Genomic DNA, 21,788 nt, shown 5'->3' on the forward strand with positions numbered 1-21,788 from the left:
TGGCATTAAAATGCCACTTGCTTTATTTTTATTTTTTAAAAATATATTTTATTGATTTTTTACAGAGAGGAAGGGAAAGGGATAGAGAGTTAGAAACATCTATGAGAGAGAAACATCGACCCGCTGCCTCCTGCACACCCCCTACTGGGGATGTGCCTGCAACCAAGGTACATGCCCTTGACCGGAATTGAACCTGACACCCTTCAGTCCACAGGCAGACACTCTATCCACTGAGCCAAACCAGTTAGGGTGCCACTTGCTTTATAGGATTAACTGAAATTGTGTAGATAAAGTGCTTAGCACAGGGCTTGGATATAATAACCACGGAATACATTAAGCATCTATTATTATACTATTTTTTATTTCTATCATTGTACATCCCTATGACTTCTTACATCATGCCTAGAGATCATTTGGAGGAAATGTCAATCTTGATTCTAGCAAAGTGGATGAAGTTCGCAACACTGTTTCCTTCATACAAACCTACTCTGGTAAGAAAGTCGGGGGCTTTTTTTCCCAGCTTCTCAGAACTCTGGAGATTGACATTCGCCAAATCCAGTCCTCCTGAAACCTGGGGATTCTCTTTCACCTGTCAATCAGTTGTGATTTCTTAGGCTCCTCATAAACCAGTTATGTTCACCTGAAAGAGAAATTAAACCCAAAGTGGCAAATGAGGTTCTACATGTCAAAAGGCATTTCCTAGTTCCTGGCTTACCTCTGGCCACGTGGGGCCAGGGCAGGAGAGAGACAGCGTGGAACAGATCAGGGGGAAGTGACTGAAAAATTCCCGGTTCTAGGAGCACTCACCTGTCCTTTTCGGATGCAGGTGCCACAGTAGACGTCACAGAGTCCACTGATGACTTGGCTAAGGCAAAGCACCGCTTCCACCACGCCGATCCCTAGGAGGATGGAGAACAAGACCACGTTCCACAGGACGATATGCTCAGGCTCTTGGCACGTGGCCCAGGTGGGCTGGTTGAACAAGTAGTTTCCCCTGCCAGGATAGACGAGAAAATGAGCCTGGCTTTGAGAGCCAGTGAAGGGAGGGAGGTGTTAGGCACTAGTCTAACACCAGTGAAGGGAGATTACAAAGCTTCAGGGTTTTCATTGTTCTCATCTTCATAAAGATAGAAGCTTTATTATTGCTCCTTGGTGGAAAGGCTGAGCAGACCCTTTCCCTCTGACTGCCCAGTTTCTCAGCAAGGCATTGTGGATGTAGACATAGCTGCACAAGACAGCATATGAAGAAGCGGGAAACCCTGGGCTACAAGACTTTAACGGCTGCTATAAGGTCTCAGAGGCAGTGGAAGTGGTTAAGAGCTTGGGTGTGAAAGTCACACAGAACCAGGTCCTAACTCCAGCTTCCTCATTAAAAAGTTCTACATAAGTTTCCTAAATGTTTTTGTACATCAGATTCCTTATGTGTGAAATGGCGTTAAAAATGACGACAAGGCCCTGGCCGAATGGCTCAGCTGGTTAGAGCATCATCCCAATTTGCCAAGGTTGTGAGTTCAATCCCTGGTCAAGGCACATACAGGAATCAACCAGTGAATGCATAAATAATTGGAACAATAAATCGATGTACACCCTCCCTACCTCTCTTTAAAAAATAAAATTAAAAAAATGGCATCAATACCATAGAGTGATTGGGAGGATTAGATCAGGTGTTAGCACATTGCCTGCCATGCAGTAGGCATTACGGTTTAGTTATATCCTAGAAAGGGGAAGGCTAGAGGTGTAGAGTAGCTGGAGAAGGCTTCACAGGTAAAGCTGGAGTCACTTGGCCTTGAAGGAGATAGCAGCAGAGAGGAGAGGAATGAATTATAAAAAGAAATAGCATGTGAGCAAAAACTGTAAGGGAAATTTGGACTCACAGTGTACCAGTTGGATAAAGAGAAAATGGAATAGGTTTTCAGGCCATATTTCATAGAGCTGTATATTTCTGTCTTTATTTCTACTTTTACCCATATTCATATATGTATCTATTGAGTTTCCAAACTTAAACTTACATTTAAGTTTCTTTAAAAGTAAAAATTTATTGGCCTTATCAGCATCTTTACATTTTACAAAAACCCTTTTGGCTAATCTATGGCAAAAGGCTTGAAGGGCAAAGTGGACCTGGGATACTGTTGCTTCCTAAACCTGGTCAGGAGCTTCCCAGGTGTGACCCGAAACCAGCCCCTGCAGAGGGTGGTTAGGGAGAAGCTGAAGAAAAAGACAAACCACTCCAGACTGGTAGGGGGCACGTTTCATAAGCAAGGGAATTTAGTTACAATACTTATATGGCTATAGGATGAGTAGTTTTCCATACCCACCCACCTGCCAGCATCTTAAAAGTTTTTATAGAGAGGCCCTCACTGGATTCAGTCACGTATAGTCTCAATATCACATTGCTCTCTCCAGGCTGTATCCTTGGAACAGCTTCTGGGAGTGGGGAAGGCAAGTGAATGCACATTTCAAGGACAGGGGAGGGGCTGAGGAGCCTCCAATTGCCCAGGTCCAGCTTGACTGTCCATTGGCGATCACGTCTTCTGGATGAGCTCCCCCAACAGGTATTTGTTGGAGGTAGATGGTGTTGGAGATTGGGAACAGGGCGACACAGACTAGGTGAAAAGCAATGTATATTCAAGATATTGTCAGGAGAGAATTGACAAGATCCGGTAATGGATTGAACATGGGAAGTAAGAGGGAGAAGAATCAAAGATAACTCACAGCTTTTAGGTGACATTTACTAGGATGGGGATGACCAATAGGAGATTTGTGGATATAGAGTTTAGGACAAATTAATATTGAAATACCATGTGTTCAAGAGGAAATTTCAAGGAGGTAATTAGATATTTGGGTCAAGAACTCAGAAGATTTAAACTTGAGATAGACATTTTGGGATTATTTACATGGATAGATGGATGGTTGTGAAAGCCATGGGGATGGATGAGACCTGCCAGGGAGAGAACATGAAATGAAAAGAGAAACAGGGTATTTCTCAATCAATTGGTGTTGGGTTTCTTTCTGTATCCCTTCAGGAAAATAAATGTGCATCATCATCACAGGGTCCAGACATTACAGGTAATTTGTGTAATTCCAAACTTGGTAATTGTCTTCCCAGTTTGACTGTGAACTACTTGCAAATAGGCAAGTTGTCTCATCCTTCCTTTGCACTCCCTTCTCTTTTCACAGTGCCTAGCAAGTACTAAGCAGACCCTCAGCACATACTCAGTTGAGTTTAATAACTGGGGCTAATGAAATCAGGTATTAGTTATATTGAATACCTTGGGCGGACTGCTTAATTCAGGGGCACGTTTCCCCTTGGCCAATCACCTCCTAGAGATTACAGATTTGGAAGCAGGTGTGGCGAGAGGAACAAGACACTAGGTATGAATGAAAGTACCTGGTCCCTTGGTCAATACTGAGAGCACATACTCTTTGTGGTCATCAGCTGTATCGTCATTAGATGTTAGACACTGACCCCAGACCATGAATGCTACTCACTCCAGGCTGTCATTCCTGAAAGGGTAGGTGTAGTTTCCACTGCCTGTGTCACAGAAGGGGCCACTGAGCAAACCCAGTGAAGAAATGACCACACAGTACACAGCCCCCATTGTGCCCTGGATGGCCAGAAGCACAGGGAACAGCATCTGCAAAGGAACAGAGTCAGAAATTCAGTGCAGCAATGGGAAGGATGGTGGGTGGGAAGCCAGCTTTTTACAGATGCAGCCCCTGAGTTTCCTGGCAAATTGAAAAGGTTCCAAATCTTTTCTTGCAAATGCCAGACCAGGTAGGTGTCCTTGTTTTGCTTCCCAAACGTACAAAATGAGTGCTGGAGGTAAGACGCCCTCTGTCCATTGATCTACTCCAGTTACAATTCTAAAGAATGAAAGGATCCACTACTATTTGCCATCCTGGTGCTCGGTGTTCAGTACGTGTTTGTTTGTACGGTTGGATGAGTAAATGAGTAATTATTTTTCTAACGCCCGAGTCAGTGACCAATTGAAGGGCTGTGCTGTGTGTACAAACTCCATAAATATCTGTTGACTGGGTGGGTGGGTGAGGGAGTGTCACAGTGAGGCAAGTGTCGAGGGAAGGTGGCATATTAGCACATTAATGAATTGGGGATAAGCGGGTGAACTTGTTTGCTTCAAAGCATGAGCTTTTATTCCTGACACATCCATGTTGTGTCCCTCTCACCACAGGGAGTAAGGCAGGGGGACAGCTGGAGCGGAAAGGAACGACTCGGAGCTCCTTGGAGATGGTCCTTAGGCGGCGTGGGGCTAAGATCTCTGCGGACACTCTGATTGGAAGCTGCAAGGGTTGGGGCAGGGACTTTTGAAGCAGAAAAGGGAAATGAGATGGTGTGTGAACTGGGAACCTAAAAGCAATGGACAGCTTGCTGTGATCAGGGACAAGATCAGGAACAAGAAATAAACACGTAACGGAAGAACTTAGAGTGGCAGCTTTTGTTCTTCGCAGGACATTTTGAGAGAATTCCTGTGAAAGTGTTTTTGAGAGTACAATCTTCCACATCCCTTCTTGCTTGAATCCCAGTTCTGTGATGTGTTACCCCATTGGCTACCAGGGGATAGAAAGTCAAAGGATGTGAGGGTCTCCCCACAGACAGACAGGCAGACAGATAGAAGTGCAAACAACCAAATGCTAGCAGGCTGGTCTACCAGAGCTTTGTGTCCAATGCAAATGACTCTCCTCACATCTTCTCCAAGTTCCTTTTTCCTTGGATCTCTTTTGGCTAGAGCCCTGCATAATATCACTATGTTCCAAAGGAGCATTGGTCTAAAAGCACGTGGCCTAGGCCCTAGGGAATAAGCCCTTGCGGGGAGGGGTGGGTAGGTAGGAGGTTAAACGTTCTGTAGAATCCACAGAACTTACCCCACGTCTGTGGACACAGCAGCCTCCTCCACCTCCTCTCAACAGCATTAGTGCTGGCACCATAACCTGTGGCAATAATATAAATAAAAATTAAAACTCTTGTAATGAAGGGAAGGTTCCCCTTTTGGAACAAGGTTTTGATGTGTCTCTAGCTATTAAAAATGTCCAATGATTCCTCATTGCCTGTAGAATATAACATAGGCCCTGACTTGGTGTACATGAGCCCTTTGTGGCTTCACCTTCCCTCCATCATTCAGACCTCCTGACACACCAGTTTATGGCCTCCCGGGATGGACCCAGGACTTTCCTGCCTCGGAGCCTTGAATAGGCCTTTCACCCTTGGCCATCAGGTAGACTACTCTTCACTCTCAAAGGGTCCGTTTAGAAGCTATCTCCTGTGGTAGGCTGAAAAATGCCCCTAAAGGTATCTTCACTTCCTAATCCTGTGACCTGTGAATTGTACCTTCTATGACTAACGATGTGGTTAAATTGGGGTCTTACTAGGAGTTTACCCTGGGTGGGCCCTAAATACGATCATATGCAGGGAGAGTTTTGAGAGACCAGCACACAGAGGAGAAGGCAGAGGCAGAGGCTGTGAAGATGGAGTGATGGAGCCACAAGTCAAGGAATGCCAGCAGCCACCAGAAAAGTCAGGGAATGGATTTTTCCCTAGAGCACAGAACATGGGGCTGTGCCAACACATTTCATTAGAACTCTGGCTTTAAGAACTGTGAGGGAATACATTTCTGATGTTTCAAGCCACCAGGTTTGTGGTAATGGATTCTAGCAGCCAAGAGACACCATATGCCCTCTTTGTAGTTTTCAACGACCTTCCTCCCTCTCCCCCTCCCCTCCCCCAGCTAAAGTGAATAGCTCCTTCCTTCCCACCACTCTGTCCTGTTCCCCTGAGCCCACTGCATCCTCCTCCTCCCTCTGGGCTCTGGGCTCTGAGCTGGGGGGGGGGGGGGGGGGGCGGGCGGAGGGGAGGCAGCAGCTCTTGCCCCAGTGCCGGACACAGAACCAGGCCCAAGGACATGGTGATAAAATTTGTGATGACGCTTCCCTGTTTCTTCTGGCAGTGTGGGACAGGAGAAAGGGCACTGGCATGCTAAGACCATGAGCCAGGAACAGGAAATAAATACACAATGGATGAACTTAACTTTATGAAAAAAAAAAAAAATCACCTCACCCGAGAAAGGGTTGGTAATGTATTTGCTGATGCAAACATCCGAGAGATCGCCAGTCCCCTGTCCTCATCAAGGTGACTAAGACATACCTTAGGGAAAATATGATTGGTATGTGGTTGATGCTAAAGATGATAGCCTGAGGCTGGGTGTGGGGGGATGGAGATGCAAACTCACATGACTTTAGAGGCTCTGCATGTAATTTTAAGTAAAAAAGTATGTCCTGGTATAAGGTAGTAGGGAGTGGTGGGGACTGTGGAGAACTGGAGGGCACATTCTCCTCCCCAGGGTATCCAAGTCACTGTAAAGCAAAACATGCAGACACTGCACCAGACTCCCAGCTGGTGTGCAAGTTTTGACGTCTTGATGAGAGCTGGGGCAGTTCCATGGCACCCGGTAAAAGGAGAGCCACAGGATTTGGCAGTGTGTATCCACAGTGCTGGAGAAGAGTGCGCTGAGTTTGTCAGCTCTCTCTTTATAGTGGAAGTGGGTGGATCCAACTCCATAACCCTAGGTGCAAGGATGGTGTGACCTCCCCTAGCTCCGATTGTTTTATGGCTGACATTGAATGAGAGCTAGCCACAAGCCAAGCTTGACTCTCTACATGATCTCATACAGTGCTCACCATAACTGTAGGAGATGGCTATTATGGATATCCCCATTTTACAGAGACTTTCAGAGAGATGCAGTGCTATGCCTAACATCTCACAGCTCAAATACACACTCTTCTCTCCAACCCCATGACCACTGCCTTAGTTTGCCCTAGAGCTGGGCACATGGGAAGACATAGAGTGGCACTAAAGACTGAACAAAAAAGAAGGAAAAGAAAAGGAAAGAAAAAAAAGAGAGAGAGAGAGAGAGAGAGAGAGAGAGAGAGAGAGAGAGAGAGAGAGAGAGACTGGCTTTTTGTTTTTCACTTTATGCAACCATTTTCCCAGGAGATCTGGGAGGTTTTGTTGGAAAGCTGGAGTCAGGGTTGGACAAGCCCGCTGGTGGTAAGGGGTGCTGTGGAGACAGGGTGTCGGGTCCCTGATTGAGCTGGGCTCCCTCTGTTTTCCTCCTGGTCAGAGAATGCTTTCCCTCTGAGTCATTCTCTTCAAATACAGGTTCTGAGATTCTGCTTTTAGGAAACCCAGGTCTCAAGCTGCTCAATTCCTTTCAATAGTCACTGTACCCACCCATTTATATTTTGAGAGAAGTTGGGTGCTGATGTTCCTATGCGTTCTACAGTTGAAGAGGGTGAGTTTAGGAATTTGCCTGGTGGTGGAGCTGAGAAATGCGAACCTGTCCTGCAGAAAGAAGCAGCGAAGGTCAGAGGCAGGAGACAGGCACTGGGTGGGCCCACAGAGAAGGTGGAGGAGCTGGGGACCGAGCCAGGAAAGGGGACAGCTCGCATTTCACTGGCTGCCAGGGACTGGGGGCACTCTGCAGACATGGTCTCATTTAGTGTCTCCACCCTGTTGTGAGATGGTGCGGATTTTCCTTTCACTGCAGCTCAGGGAGGTCGCACAGCAGGTGCCTGGCAGACTCATCATCTGAGCAGGGTCTGTGAGACTCCTGGGTCTGCGCTGCCATAAGGAAGGGCTCTGAGCTGAGAAACAGACAACCTTGGCCCAGGAATTGCTGCTTTGGATGTTCCCTTGTGCAGGGAGGGGTGGGTGGTCAGTGGATGTAACTTGAGACATCACTGTATCTAATACTGTGGGGGGGGCGGGGGGGGGGGGAAGGAGCAGAAAGGGAGACAGTCAACTTTTTCTGAGGCTTCCTTATGCCCCAGGCATTCATCCATTTACTGAACACTTACTCAGTGCCTGGCACTGGGGCCTCGAATAATTAAATGATCTTTTCAAAAGGGACTGCTGGGAGAGGAGGAGCCAAAGGAAAACAAAGGCGGAAAGGAAGGAAAACACACAATGTCCACTTCAGGGGGTAACAAACTACAACCTGTGGGCTAATCCAGCAAGTTGCCTGCTTAATAAATAAAGTTTTATTGCAACATAGCCACACCCAGTTGCTTACATATTGCCTATGGCTGTGTTTGCCCTATGATGACAGAGCTTGAGTGGTTGAAACAAGAGACCACATTGCTTGCAAAGCTGGAACTATTTACCACCTGGCCTTGTACTAGAAAAGTTTGCTAATCCCATCATTTTGCGCAGGGAAGCCTGGATGGGAGTGACATAGTTTATATTTCAAGTTGGTCATCTTGAAGCCAGATGAACTTGACAGATACTCAGTTATTGTGCTTTTTATAAAGTGTATCTTTCATGCAATTAGCAGCCACATATTAAGCTCTAGTCTCAGCCGGCACTTTGCAAGGTAGGTTCTCAGTGGGCAAAGGTTAACTAACAAGATTTGGGTTCTATTCTGGAGGAGCTCACAGCCCAATGGGGGAAGCAGGGACATAAAAAGATGCTTGATATGTTGGGCACAATGTGGAAACTGTTTATGTATCATGTGTGGTGGGTACTGAGGCGGAGCAGCCACCATGCTCCGGGGCCCAGGGAAGGTGGCTTGAAGAGGAGACAATTGCTCTGTGACTTGCCGGGTGTTAAGGGGAACGCTTCACCTGGAAGAGGTAAGCTAGCTAAACCTCATTCTTTTTGTTGTTGTTGTTAATTCTCACCCGAGGATATTTTCCCATTGATTTTTAGAGAGAGTGGAAGCGAGGGGGAGAGACAGAGAGAGAGAGAAACATCGATGTGAGAGAGACATATTCATTGGTTGCCTCCCACACGTGTCCCGACCAGGGTTGGGGATCGAGCCTGCAACTGAGGTATGTGCCCTTGACCAGAATCAAACCCGGGACCCTTCAGTCCCTGGGCCGATGCTCTATCCACTGAGCAAACTGGCTAGGGCTAAACCTCATTCTTACCAAGAGTCCAGCTCCAAGAAAGCCGTGGAAAAACCAGACCAAGTCTGTGATCTTGGCAGGCTCCAGCACCTGCCCATTGGGAAAGTACAGCAGGAGGTTGGCAATGATGGCAGCGATGGCCAAGGGCAACAGCAGCATGCCGGTGTACCTGGAGCCCGTCTCAGAGCACATGGTGACTCCTCCCTGGAAGAGAGAGAGAAAGCAACCAGGAACCCGCCGCTCCAGCACCTGGAGAGAGTGTACCACCGCAGAGCCCCAAGAGCAGGTGCCACGCCCACCTGCCCACCTTCTCCGCTGGTAGGTGGTGTGGCCTGGAAGGCACGTCATCTCTCTGAGGTTCAGTTTTCTCGGTAAAGCAGAGAAAAATATCGACCTCCTAGAAGGTGGCGTATGGACCAAAGGAAGTAAAATCAATGTGAAAACTGCTGGCTCATACTAGATGTCCCATAGGTTTCCTTAAAGGACTGGTGGTGGGGTGGGCGGGGGAGGGGAGGGGGACTGAGGTCATATTTAGGAAATTACTGGTATCCTGTTCTGGTTCTTTCATCCACTTCAGGACTAATTCCCATAGTGATTATGAACTAGATCTGGGGTCTGAACCCTGGCTCCACTACACAGCAGCTATGTGACCTTGGGCAAGATATTTAACCTCTCTCACCTCAATTTCCTCATCTGTAAAATGGGTTTGACAATAGTCCTCCCCTTGTGGGATCGATGAGACGATGAAAATAAGATAATATATTCAAATATTCTCATACAAGGCTCTCAATGCACGGTAGCTGGAGAGTCAAGAACCAGGGGACTTGGAATCATCTCATTTTATTTATGTAGAAAACGTCTTCTCTCACGTTCTCTGTCAGTCAAGTTTATTGAGCCTGGAGGTTTCAGAGAAGCCAGGATGGAGGCATATGGAGAGAGAGAAAGGTTTTGCATCTTATTTTCCCTACACTCACTGCTACCAAGCAAACAGGAGATCCAAGTCAGGAATTCATTCGCTGGGTGAGGGCTGCGGGAGAAGCCTGTGGAATGTGACTTCGACCCGGGAGGTGTTCCAGTTTCGTGTTAGGGGGCGCTCTCCTCACACCTCTTTGTGGCATTCTCGACTCAGATTCAAGCTGAGATTGTTGACTGGCTCTTGAGTAGCAGCTCATTCACTACCCCGCTCCCCAGACATGGAGGCCTGGTGCCCGGACTGGCCAGTCCCACAGGGGGAAACCTGCAGTAACTGGCACGGCCAGGGACCGCCACTGAGAAATGTCTGGCATTAGCTCTCTGCTCCTTAGAAGGTTCAGATAGTTATTAGTGAACAATGGCTTAGGCAGGAAGATAATGCTTGGGGTCTTATTTCTAACTGTTATCTAAGTCCAGGCTGCAGAAAGCTGACGCCTGAATGGGGTGCTGCCTCTGGCTCCTTTGCTTGGATGGAGGTGATTGAAACTGCTGACCTCACTCCCCATTTATGATCACTAACAGCTGTGATCACGAAAATTTAACACTTGGAGGGGCATAATACTGGATGAGGTGCAACAACAACACGCAACTACTTGCTATTTGCTCGAGGCACAGTGTAGACATTATTTCATTTAATCCCCGTGAGGTAACAGCTAACAGCTCCACGAGGAAACAGTGTTATAGAACCCAGGGTCTCCCAGAAGTAAATGTCAGACCGGATACTCAGATGTTGGTCCGCCCATTCCCACCTCTAGTTATTCCCAGTTAGGGCAGCTGAGTAGGGACTGGGAGCTCTGAGAAGCCAGGGCTGTTGAGCCTTCTTACATCCTGTAAAAGGGTACAAACCCAACAGCCTCCTATTTCTCCTTAGCACATGATGTCACAGCTCTTGGTGTAGTGAATACAGCTGTGCTCATCCTCTGGGAAAACAGCAGATCTTCTTAAGAGGAAGGGAGGGTGGGTGGAGACTGGGGCCACATTTGGAAAGGGGGACCGTGTGGCACTCAAGGACGGCACTTAATTAAACGATAAGAAGCTGATCATTCCCTTGGGCCATGGCAGAGACTGTTAGAGATACTAAGAACTCTTAGAAATCCAATCCCTTCATTTCCTGGGAAGCATAGCCCCAGGGCGTTAAAATTATTTGTTCAAGGTTATACAGCTGGGTAGTGGGAATAAAACAGCAAAAATAGTCACAATCATGTCCACAGACTTGACTTCTTTTGATTCTTCAATAATCCCATTACAGAGACATCATTATAATACCCATTTTATGCCTTTGTTGCTGGACACAGTCTGAAGCTCAGAGAAGCGAAGAAACTTGTCTGAGGCCACACAGCTTGTAATGGGGCATATCGGCTTCTGAGTCTTTCCAGTTCCCATAGCTTTTGGCCTCAACAGGCGGGACAAGCACAAGCCCTTGGGTTCCGTAAACACAGACTTCATTTCAAATCACCTGCCTCATGCTTCCCAAGTAGTCATATTCATACTTGTCGGACAATCGTACCCCAAGTTTGGGTTTGGACAGCCTGGTCGCCGCACTGAGGCTTTTAGGCCGGCTGGGTAGTGCCAAGCCGTGGCACTAGCTTTCAACACCAATCCTGCCCATCCCTGAGCAGAAACGCACAGACACACCCGTCAACCCAGTACCTGGTCCGTGGGGGTTTGGGGCGCAGGCTCGCTGGGAAGCTGCTTCTGGCCAAGCCACCCTGGCCCCTCCAGGCCAGCAGCGGTGAAGGGGCCCTGCAGGCCGTGCTGCAGTTCCAGAGAGTTTTCTAGCTCAGCTTCTGGAAGTTCCTGGGTGGGCTCTGGATCCTTCCACCTCTCAGGAGACACTTAGATGTGGGAGAGCAACAAGTCCCAGGCTCCCACCTCCCAGGACCGTTTAGACATCCAACCGCAGCGTCTACTCTTCCCCGGAGCCTTCTGGAGGAGCAAGACCTTTGTCTGAGGCCGAGGCCCCAAACCTTTCCAGGGGCCTCTCAGGCCACTCCGCACTGTGGCGGGCTGGGTTCTGCGACACGGGGGCTCCCCTCTTCCTGTCTGTCCCCTCCTCTCTCCTGCTACCCCCTAGACTGGGCAAAGCAGCTCACATTCCCCCAATAAGAGCTGGCACTGCCTCCCCTGCCAGGCGGCCCCAGGGGAGGAGCCCAGCCACCCAGCCGCAAAGGCTCCCTGCGCTGGGTCACGCCTGATAACCTCTCAACAGTTTCCCTGGCGGATGTGTTTCCACGGAGCTGAGATGGAGGAGGGCGTAGGGCTGTGATTGATTGCTCTGGATGTCGGCAGGCAGGGCGGGCATCAGCCCTGTGTGGACATATGTGGGAAAGGCCCAGGTTATTGACTGGGGGCGGGGGTGAGGGTGGGGGGTGTGTGTGTGGAGCATCACCTTGTCATCCTGCAGAGGCCCTGCTCAAGGATCCGGGCTGTTGACCAATCACACGTCACCTTGATGGGCAGTGGGGCCTCCTGGCTGTGTTTGGTTTTTTGTCTGAGCCAGCCAAGGAGGGGAAACGACGATCCAGGAGGCCTTCCCTCGCTTCTCACCCATCCCGCTGGCCCTCAAGGCTGTGATATGGAAGCGGCAAGAGATGGGTGAAGTGTAACTGGGGCACTGTGCCAGGAATCTGGTTATCTGATCCCCCAGTGAGATGAGCCCCAAATGGCCCTGCCTCGCGTCTATCTCGACTTTCGCAGTCAGTGGCCAGCGGTGGCTGCAGGAGAAGGGCCTCTTTGTCTTTGGTCTGGCGGCCCCCACTCCTGCCCATGAGAACACATTTCCCTTTAGTAATCTACCAAGTGTTATTTTTCCTCCACAGTGACCAGCAGTGTGTTACTAAACCTCTGAGAAAGTGGAATCAAGTGATTCCATAATCAGATACCAGGCTCCTGAGGTCCAACCATGTTGCAAATTATAACATACATCTTAGCAAAGTGCTTTCCTATGCTGTGCCTAGACTGTCCTTTCCGCAACCCGAGGGCTGTCCGGACAGATGTTTTCCCCCTCAGTATTCAGATGGGGGAACAGAGGCATGGTTGAGCTGACTTTCTGATCTTGGGCTGTCTCCCACACAGCCTGTCGCCTGCAGAGAGTCCCTGGACATGCTGCCCATAATAATTTCTCATGTGTGCTTCTCCATCCCTTGTCTGCTGGCTGGATGCAGAAATCCTAAGGGATGCTCACACCACAACATCTTCTCAGCTCTATCCTCCATTCCCAAATTCCAAACCAGAACGCTCCTGTCCCTGAGCCTGCCCAGGTTGAAGGACTTCACCGCATCCACAGCTTCCCCCTGCCAACTAAGTCAGGTAGCACACCTGCATTTGTTGGGATGTTGACATTCCCTGTTCTGTGATCTCATCTCCTATTCTCTTGGTCTTTTCAATTATTTTGTGTTTTTGGAGGGCATTTCCAGGGGGGGGCAGAGACAAACACAGGTACGATCCTTCATGATTAAACACCTGTTTGACCACCTTTAGAATTGACACTGGAGCGGCAAATGTGAAAATAACTTCAGAAATAATGATTTTGCATTTATTAGTTGTTGTTTGGGATTTGTAAGCACAAACCACTCCTGTGTAATTCATTTACCTTTAGTAAACTGGATAATAATTAATAGGACATTGAAATTACATATAATGAGTGGGTTTTGTTTTGCCTTTTTTTTTTGCTTTTATTTCTTAATGATTTTTTTTTTTTTAAATAAAAAGGGATGGTGGGCCCTGGCTGGGTAATTCAGTTGGTTAGAGCGTCAATCCCCACGCAGGGCACATACAAGAAGCAACCAATGAATGCATAAATAAGTGGAACAACATATCAATGTCTCTCTCTGTCTCTCTTCCTCTCTCTCTCTCTCTCTCTCTCTCCCTCCCCACCTTCCTGTCTCTCTCTAAAAATCAATCAATAAAATTAAAATTTAAAATAATAAGAAGGGCTGACGGGAGCTTCCTGACCAGTTTTGCCGCCTGAGCTTGTTTACTTTCATGCTGACTTGGATGCATGCCTGAGGCAGGCTGAGGCTGGCCTGGCTCCTTGGTGGATGTGGCAGAGGGAACGAGGATCAGGTGGGCAGCTGGATTAGGTGAATGTTGGTTCTCTCCCACCTCTGAGGTCCCACGACTCTGTCTAATGTCTAATGTCTAATGCAATGATGGGCAACCTTTTGAGCTTGGTGTGTCAAACTTCGCCAAAAAAAACTGAGCATAACTCGGGTAGTGTGTCACTTTGAGGAAAAAACATTATTTCCCAAATGTTTTATCCTCAGGAGCAGCAAATGTTTCATCCTCGGCATGCGGCCGCCTCAGCGGCCGCGTGTCATCAGAAATGGCTACGCGTGTCAGTGCTGACACGCGTGTCATAGGTTCGCCATCACTGGTCTAATGTCTAATGTCTAATGTCCAGTTGTAACTTTTTTGCTCTTCTGATTCAAGCATGAAAGGCTAATCACCTCAGCCTCTCTACTGAAGTTGCTGAACAGCTTTCACGTATGTTTTAAACATGTATTTTGAGTCCTTTCCCGAAGATCAGATGAGAGAAATTTGTACTGAATGTTACCCTTTCTGGGCTTTAGAATATCAGAAGGCACCACCTCGTCGTACTCATCGCGCCCCTCAAAGGGTGAGATCAGACCAGACTTCTGGGTGAACGTGAGGAACTCCTCTGTAACCAGATATGGCCATTAGAGGGAGCCTCAGACCTTGTGAGAACATGAAACGCTGGTGAGGAAAGGATTGTATGAAAAAAGCAGCAGAGCATAGATTCTCTTATTCAGTTTTTACTCCGCATGGACTGGGGATCTGCTCATGTTTGCTTGTCATCACTGTCTTGTGTGATGAACAGAGAGTGTTCCTGAGTGTAGCTCTTTACACTAAATGAATGGGCAGACAGGGCAGCAGAGGGAGGACACCGCAGAGCTGGGAAGACAACAGCCTTTCGGTCTGTCCCAGCACACAGACAGACACCACAGAGTTATGCTCTATTGTGTGCCACCTACTACTCTTGCCAGAAAGACTAGGGACCCATTTCTTCTGACGTGTGGAGGAGGTGGGTTGTAGCTGACGATGTGCATTAATCCAAGTGATTTCTCCTCCTGGCCCAGAGTCCTTGTCATCGGCAAGTCAGGGAGTTCCTCCTTGCTCAGTAAGCTGGTAAACTGAGCGGCTGTCCCCACCCTGACTCCTGGCCTCCTTCAGGGCCCCACGCGGGGCTGAGAATGCAGTGCACTCCTTCCTTGGCAAAAGGCAGCACGGCGTGGACTTTCGCTCCTCCTGAGTCACCCAAGGTGATTTGATAGCTCCACTGGCTGGTGTGGCTGGGATTTCAATGGGAGCCCACATGTTCATTGCATGTAGGTCCTTGACCAGACATTGGTGTCCTTTGTCAGGTTCAAGATACAACTTTGTGTTGATAGAGGCAGTTTTGGGCAATGAGCTCGTATAAATGTGAAAATATTCTTAATAAGGAATATTTAAAAAACACACCCAGATTCTTTTAAAAAAATATATTTTATTAATTTTTTACAGAGAGGAAGGGAGAGGGATAGAGAGAAACATCGGTGAGAAACATTGATTACCTGCCTCCTGCACACTCCCCACTGGGGATGTGCCTGAAACCAAGGTACATGCCCTTGACTGGAATCAAACCAGAGACCCTTCAGTCCACAGGCCGACGCTCTATCCACTGAGCCAAACCGGTTAGGGCTACCCAGATTCTTACTGTAAAGTCAAAATTGGTAGAAGATTTGGAAATTTTTATTTTTATTTTTAGTAACAGACATGGCTTGATGCCACCGTTAAAGTTAGTGTAGACAAGAGAAAGAGGTTTGGAAATGGAGGGGGACACTTTTCTTAAACTCAGTTAGGCAAAAATAGTGTCATTGAAGGGAAGAGTCCTGGCCTAGGAGAAGAAAGCTAGATGACCTCAGGGAAGATTCGAGCCCAAGCCCTTCTTTCTCCTTGAAGCTTCTTTCTTTCTCTGCCCTCCCCTCTCTGGATGGTTCCCTCCCTTGGGCCAGAAACTCTCTCTCCAGCTTGCAGGCACAATGTCCATTCTTTATTTAGGTCTCAGCTAATAAACCGTATTTCCCGGCGTGTAAGATGACTTTTTAACCCAGGAAAATCTTCTCAAAAGTCAGGGGTCGTCTTATACGCCGGGTGTCATCTTATAGGGCGGGTATATCCCAAATTCTATATTTTAACTGGAAAAGTTGGGGGTCGTCTTATACGCCCAGTCGTCTTATACGCCAGAAAATACGGTATTTTACTTCCGTTGGGAGGCTTTCCTGACCCATCCTGCCATATGCTCCCTACCAACTACTTCTCCCCAGATAATCTAGCCTATAAACCCATGGGAGATCAGGGATGGGTATCATACTAGTATATGAAGGCTCTAACACAGGGCCTGGTCTTTGGTGGGTGCTCACTAGAGGACTACTCGTTGGAAAAAAAAAAAAAAAAGGCTGCTCAAGCCCTTGCTCACCTTACGTTTCCCTACAATCTTATTTCACTTACTGTCCTGTTTCTACTTCCCAGGGCAGTATTGTTTCCATGTTTTTCAATGTACGTATTTTTTATGAATTCAAGTACATTATAAACGACTGGGGAGTGGGCACCAACTTTATTCTTCCCTGAATTCTTCCGGCCATCAAGCATAGAACTGAAAACCTGATGGGGGGCGTTATAAATACTTTCTGGTCTATTTAGTGAATGGATAAGATGCTGCTCATACTTAACTAGGTCTTTCTCATTTCTCCCCGTCTCCCTTCGCTGTTTGTGGTTTACTCCTTTCTCCTCATGGCTCCACCTTTCTTGGCCCCAGATCACTCAGCCGAAAGAGGGAAGAGATGGAGCCCATAATTAAGCCTCCTCACAAGTGTCTTCACAAAAAGTACTCTTCAGGACTTTAAAAAGCCAGATTAAATATCCCAGAATCCCTTCCAAGGGTCCTGAGGCTCAGCACTTACCCCCTTAATTCTGAGTGATAGAACCAATCTAGCAGGTTGGTAATGAGAGTTCTTTGCCTCAGTTTTCCCATATGTATAATGGGGTTAATAACACCTGCCTTCTACCTTCCACACAAGAACATGGTGAGATAATGTCATAACATGCACTGCTGTCCTCAGATGAAAGGTACCCCATAAATACCAAATGCTATTAAAAGCCCTTGACCTGTGGAAGATCATGGAGGCTTTATTGCTTATGGTGTTCACAGCAAGATGAATGAAAAGGACTTCTTGGCGCTGGGGCCTGGCAGCTGCCCATGAGAATTAGAATCTGTGCGTGAAGCAAGGGCCTAAAAGCGATTTGGCAGTGATCCAAGAATGCTTTAAAAAATTTCAAATACATTTATAAAATAACTGATTATGGTTAATAAATCAAAGTACAAAAAACTCTTGTAATAAAAATTCCTTGTTTCATCCTTTTCTAATTCCTGTCCTTTCCCCAGTGTAGCCACTTGTAATCTTCTGACTGTATCTTTTGATATTATTTGCTGTGTCTAAATAAAATGTTTGTACTCCTGTTTTCTTATTGATCAATTTTAAAAGTAGTTATTGAATTTCTGCTACTAATTTATTATGATTTTACCATTCCCTTTCTCTTAACTTTTAATTTAGCTATATCACTATTTTATTCTTTTATCACTGTTCTTTGAAACTGTCATAAGTGTACCACTCTATTTCTTGTTCAGCTATGGGCGTTTTTTACTTCCTACCTTAAAAAAATGGGAATGTTTGCATCTTTACCCTTTCTTACAACTCCCCTTTCTGCTTTCTACCTCCCCACTTCTATCATTTGAATTTCTACACCGTCAAGATCTATAATATTTACACTCTGTCCCAAAACCATAACTGTATTCTGTGCTTTTCCTATGGGTTTAGTTTCAGAGCTGAAGTTCATTTAAATTGCGTAGTGTAGAACCCTATTTTGTACTATGATTATATTTCTTTTCTTGTAGAGCTTTGGGTTTTTTTTTAAAGTCTCTATCTCCTTTCCTTTTCTGGCACTGTTTATTTTTATTATGTTTATTATATTTATCTTTAATTTATTTTCAGCTACTTGATCCAAATAGGCATTCTATTACACACCCTTCATCCATTTCCCTGAGATACCCCTCCTGGGGCTCTCCCTCCTCTGACTGACCCTTCTCTAAATGCTGCTCAGTCACTACTCTGGGACTTCCTCACTGTCTCAGGTTTTTAGAGCCCACATTTTCCTTAATCTTGGTTAATCTTTTGTTTTGCTGAGGTATATTCTCAATAGCTCCCCAAAAAGGCATATTAAAAAAATAAATATTTAGTTTTGAATGCCTAGAAATGTTTTTATTCTTCCCTCAACGTAAGTGATAGTTTGTCTGGGTAGAGAGTTCAAGGTTGGAAATAGTTATTTTTTTTCTGAGAGTTTTGAAGACCTTATTCCATTGTCTTCTAGTTCCCAGTGTTGCTGAGGGGAAGTCTAGTGCCATTCTGATTCTTGTTCCTTTGTCGGTAACCTATTTTCTTCACCATAAAATCTCATAGAGTCTTCTTGTTTCCTTATCATTTTGAACTTTCACAATGATGTGTCTAGATGCGGGTTTGAGGAGACTTGGTGGGCCCTTTCAATTTAGAAATACTTATCTTTTATCTCTGATAAGTTTTTCATATAGTTTCTTTGATAAATTTTTTTCCTTTTTCTTTTTCTTAACTTTTCTTTTCACTCTTGCTGGTTGTCATGGGCTGAGTTGTGTGCCCTCAAACCCACATGTTGAAGTCCTAATCACAAGCACTTGCAAATGTGACTGTATTTGGAGATAGGGCCTTTAAAAATGTGATTAAGTTAAAATGAGATTAGGGTGGGCTCTAACCCAACGATTGATGTCCTTTTAAGAAGAGGAAATTTGGACACACAGAGAGACACTAGGTAGGCATGCACAAAGGAAAGAGCATGTGAAGACACAATGAAAAGGTAGCCATCTGCAAGCCAAGGAGAGAGGTCTCAGAAGAAACCATACCTGCCAACACTTTGACCTTGGATTTCTGGTCTTCAAAACTGAAGGACAATGAATTTATGTTGTTTAAGCTACCTAGTCTGTGGTACTGTGTTTTGGCAGATTACTATACTGATCAAGTTCAAGTGAAACATATAGAAATAAACAAACTTTAATTGGTTTCTTTTAATAAAGAAAATTTATTGGCCACATAACTAGTCAAAGGTTGGAAATAGCCTTGACCACTGCTGAATTCAGGGGGCCCAGCAACATCACCAGGATATGACTTCTTTAATCTCTCAGCTCTATACTCTTCTGTGCTGCCATTATTCACAGACCCTGGGTGGGGGTAGCGTCACATGGTCCAAGGTTTAAGTTCAGTGGGAACGAATCTCTCTCTCTTTTTCTGCAGTTCTAGAAAACATCTCCTTTTTCTTCATTTGTCTTTTTGAGTCACATGTTCCAAATTTTGAGACCAGGAAATTGTAGTGTTCTGATTATCTAGTCTGGTATTACATACTCCCTTTGAGCTGGGAGTGTGGAGTCATCCGAATCTACACTGAATGAGTGTGAATGGAAGAGGGATGGTTATCCTATATCAGAAGGAATAAATGCTGGTGCTAAATAAGAGCAAAGGTTTATATTGTTAGGTTAAATTTAGAATTTTTATTTAAATGTGTCTGGTAAGAGGAGCATAGTTGCATTCATTTATATACATTTGAGATATTTAATAGTGGAAGAATGGTGAGCGAGAGGACGTAAGGATCTGATCTAATTAGTATTTGGCGAGTATGTATTCTGTGTCTTGGAGGTAAGTGAAGGTGAGGACAAAGAACCTTTTTATCTTCAGTGAGTGTGTGTGTGGTCAGTGATTGTTGTGGAGTTTCCATCTGTGTGCAGATGGGTCATCCTTTAGCATTTTTCCATGACATCTGTCTTTGTAGTGGGATGGGGAGTTATGGCTCATCTATCTTATTTATCAACACTTGAGGCTCCATGAAAGAGCTCTGGGAAGAGAAACTTATTTCAGAGAGATTATCATCACTAGTCTGGACAGTGTTTATTTCAATAACCTCTGTCATCAGTGGATGAGTCCATGGACCTTTCTTTGATAGATGGCTTTCAAGCTGATGTTAATGTAGAGAAAGTGGGCACATTTTTGTTAGAAAATCTCCTAAGACTTGATGAGATTTGAATATGCTTTGTAACTATCCTCAGGAAACCCATTTCTGGGATTGGTTCCAGGTCCCATTACTGACTCACTGGATGGCCTCTGATCTGCAATTCATAGCTGGTTGCCTCAGTTTCCCCATTTGAGAACAAGCCGCAACCAGACCCATTTCCTTCTGTAAGATGTTGTGAAATGTAATTAGAGTTTTACATTTCTTTTTAAAATTTTTATTGAATTTATTGGGGGTAACATTGGTTAATAAAATGAAATAGGTTTCGGGTATACAATTCTAAATAATACATCATCTGTATATTGTATTGTGTGTTTACTACCCAAAGTCAAGTCTCCTTCCATCACCATTTACTCCCCCATAGCCTCTTCTACTTTCCTCCACCTCCCTTTCCCTCTGGCAATCACCATACTGTTGCCAATGTCTATGATTTATTTTTTTGCTTAATCCCTTCATCTTTTTCACCCAGCCCTTAACCCCCTGCCCTCTACTAGCTGTCAGTCTGTTCTCTTATGAGTCTGTTTCTATTTTGTTTGTTAGTTTATTTTGTTCATTAGATTCCACATATAAGTGAAATCATATGTCATTTGTCTTTCTCTGACTAGCTTATTTCACTTAGTATAGCAATCCCAGGTCCATACATGCTGTTGCAAAGGGTAATATTTCCTTCTTTTATTACTGCCGAGTAGCATTTCATTGTGTACATGCACCACAGCTTTTTTATCCACTCATCTACTGATGGCACTTGCTTCCATAGCTCGGCTATTATAAATAACGCTGCACTGAACATAGAGGTGCATATCTTCTTTCAATTCAGTGTTTTGGGTTTCTTCGGATCTGTTCCCAGAGGTGGAATTGTTGGGTGGTAAGGTAGTTCTATCACTAATTTTTTGAGGAAACTCCATACTGCTTTCCACAGTGGCTGCAGTCTGCATTCTCACCAACAGTGCAGGAAGGTTCCCCTTTCTCCACATCTTCACCAGCACTTGTTTGGTGATTTATTGATGGTAGCCATCACGTGAGGTGATATCTCGTTGTGGTTTTAATTTGAATTTCTCTGATGATTAGTAACACTGAACTTCTTTTCATATGCCTATTGGCCATCTGTATGTCCTCTTGGGAGAAGTGTCTATTTAGGTTCTTTGCCTATTTTTTAAAAATTGGATCATTTGGTTTTGTGTGTGTGTGTGTTGAACTGTATTAAGTTCTTTATAAATTTTGGATATTAAGCTCTTATCAGATATGTCACTGGTGAATATGTTCTCTCATTCAGTGGGTTGTCTTTTCATTTTGTTGATGGTTTTCTTTTACTTTGATGTAGTCCCATTTGTTTATTTTTTCTTTGGTTTCCCTTGCTTGAGGAGATATATCAGAAAAAATATTGCTACAAGAAATGTCCAAGATATTACTGCCTATGTTTTCTTCTGGTATTTTTGTTTTTAAGTCTTACATTTAAGTCTTTAACCCATTAAAGATTCTTTTGTATGGTATAAGAAGGTGGTCTAGTATCATTGTTTTGCACATCCTTGCCCAATTTTCTCAACACCATTTATTGAATAGACTATTTCTACCCCATTGTATGATCTTGCCTCCTTTGAGTTTTATTTTCTTCCTCTCTTAACTTTATTTCCTCCACAGGCTGCCCTCAGTGCCAACTGATCTCAGTTAGAAGGGAAGTGGTATTCATTCTCATTATCATTACCATTATCATCATCATCTAATAACTACTACAGTAATAATAGCTTACATTT

General features: G+C 45.3%; 1 protein-coding gene across 1 annotated transcript; it reads right to left on the reverse strand.

The window, feature by feature from the left end:
- Window positions 1-409: 409 nt before the first annotated feature.
- Window positions 410-11,631, reverse strand: LOC307110167 (transmembrane 4 L6 family member 1-like; the record flags this gene model as incomplete). The annotated part of the gene is made up of 6 exons (XM_079789183.1): window positions 11,542-11,631; window positions 8,941-9,123; window positions 4,882-4,947; window positions 3,490-3,635; window positions 808-994; window positions 410-589 (listed from the first exon to the last, which is right to left on the reverse strand). The coding sequence occupies exons 2-6, from the start codon at window positions 9,109-9,111 to the stop codon at window positions 410-412; spliced, it is 750 nt and encodes a 249-aa protein (XP_079645309.1). The 5' UTR covers window positions 9,112-9,123; window positions 11,542-11,631.
- Between the last annotated feature and the right edge of the window lie 10,157 nt (window positions 11,632-21,788).

The sequence above is a fragment of the Cnephaeus nilssonii genome (genome assembly GCF_951640355.1).
Source record: "Cnephaeus nilssonii genome assembly, chromosome: 13".
Taxonomy (NCBI): Eukaryota; Metazoa; Chordata; class Mammalia; order Chiroptera; family Vespertilionidae; genus Cnephaeus; species Cnephaeus nilssonii.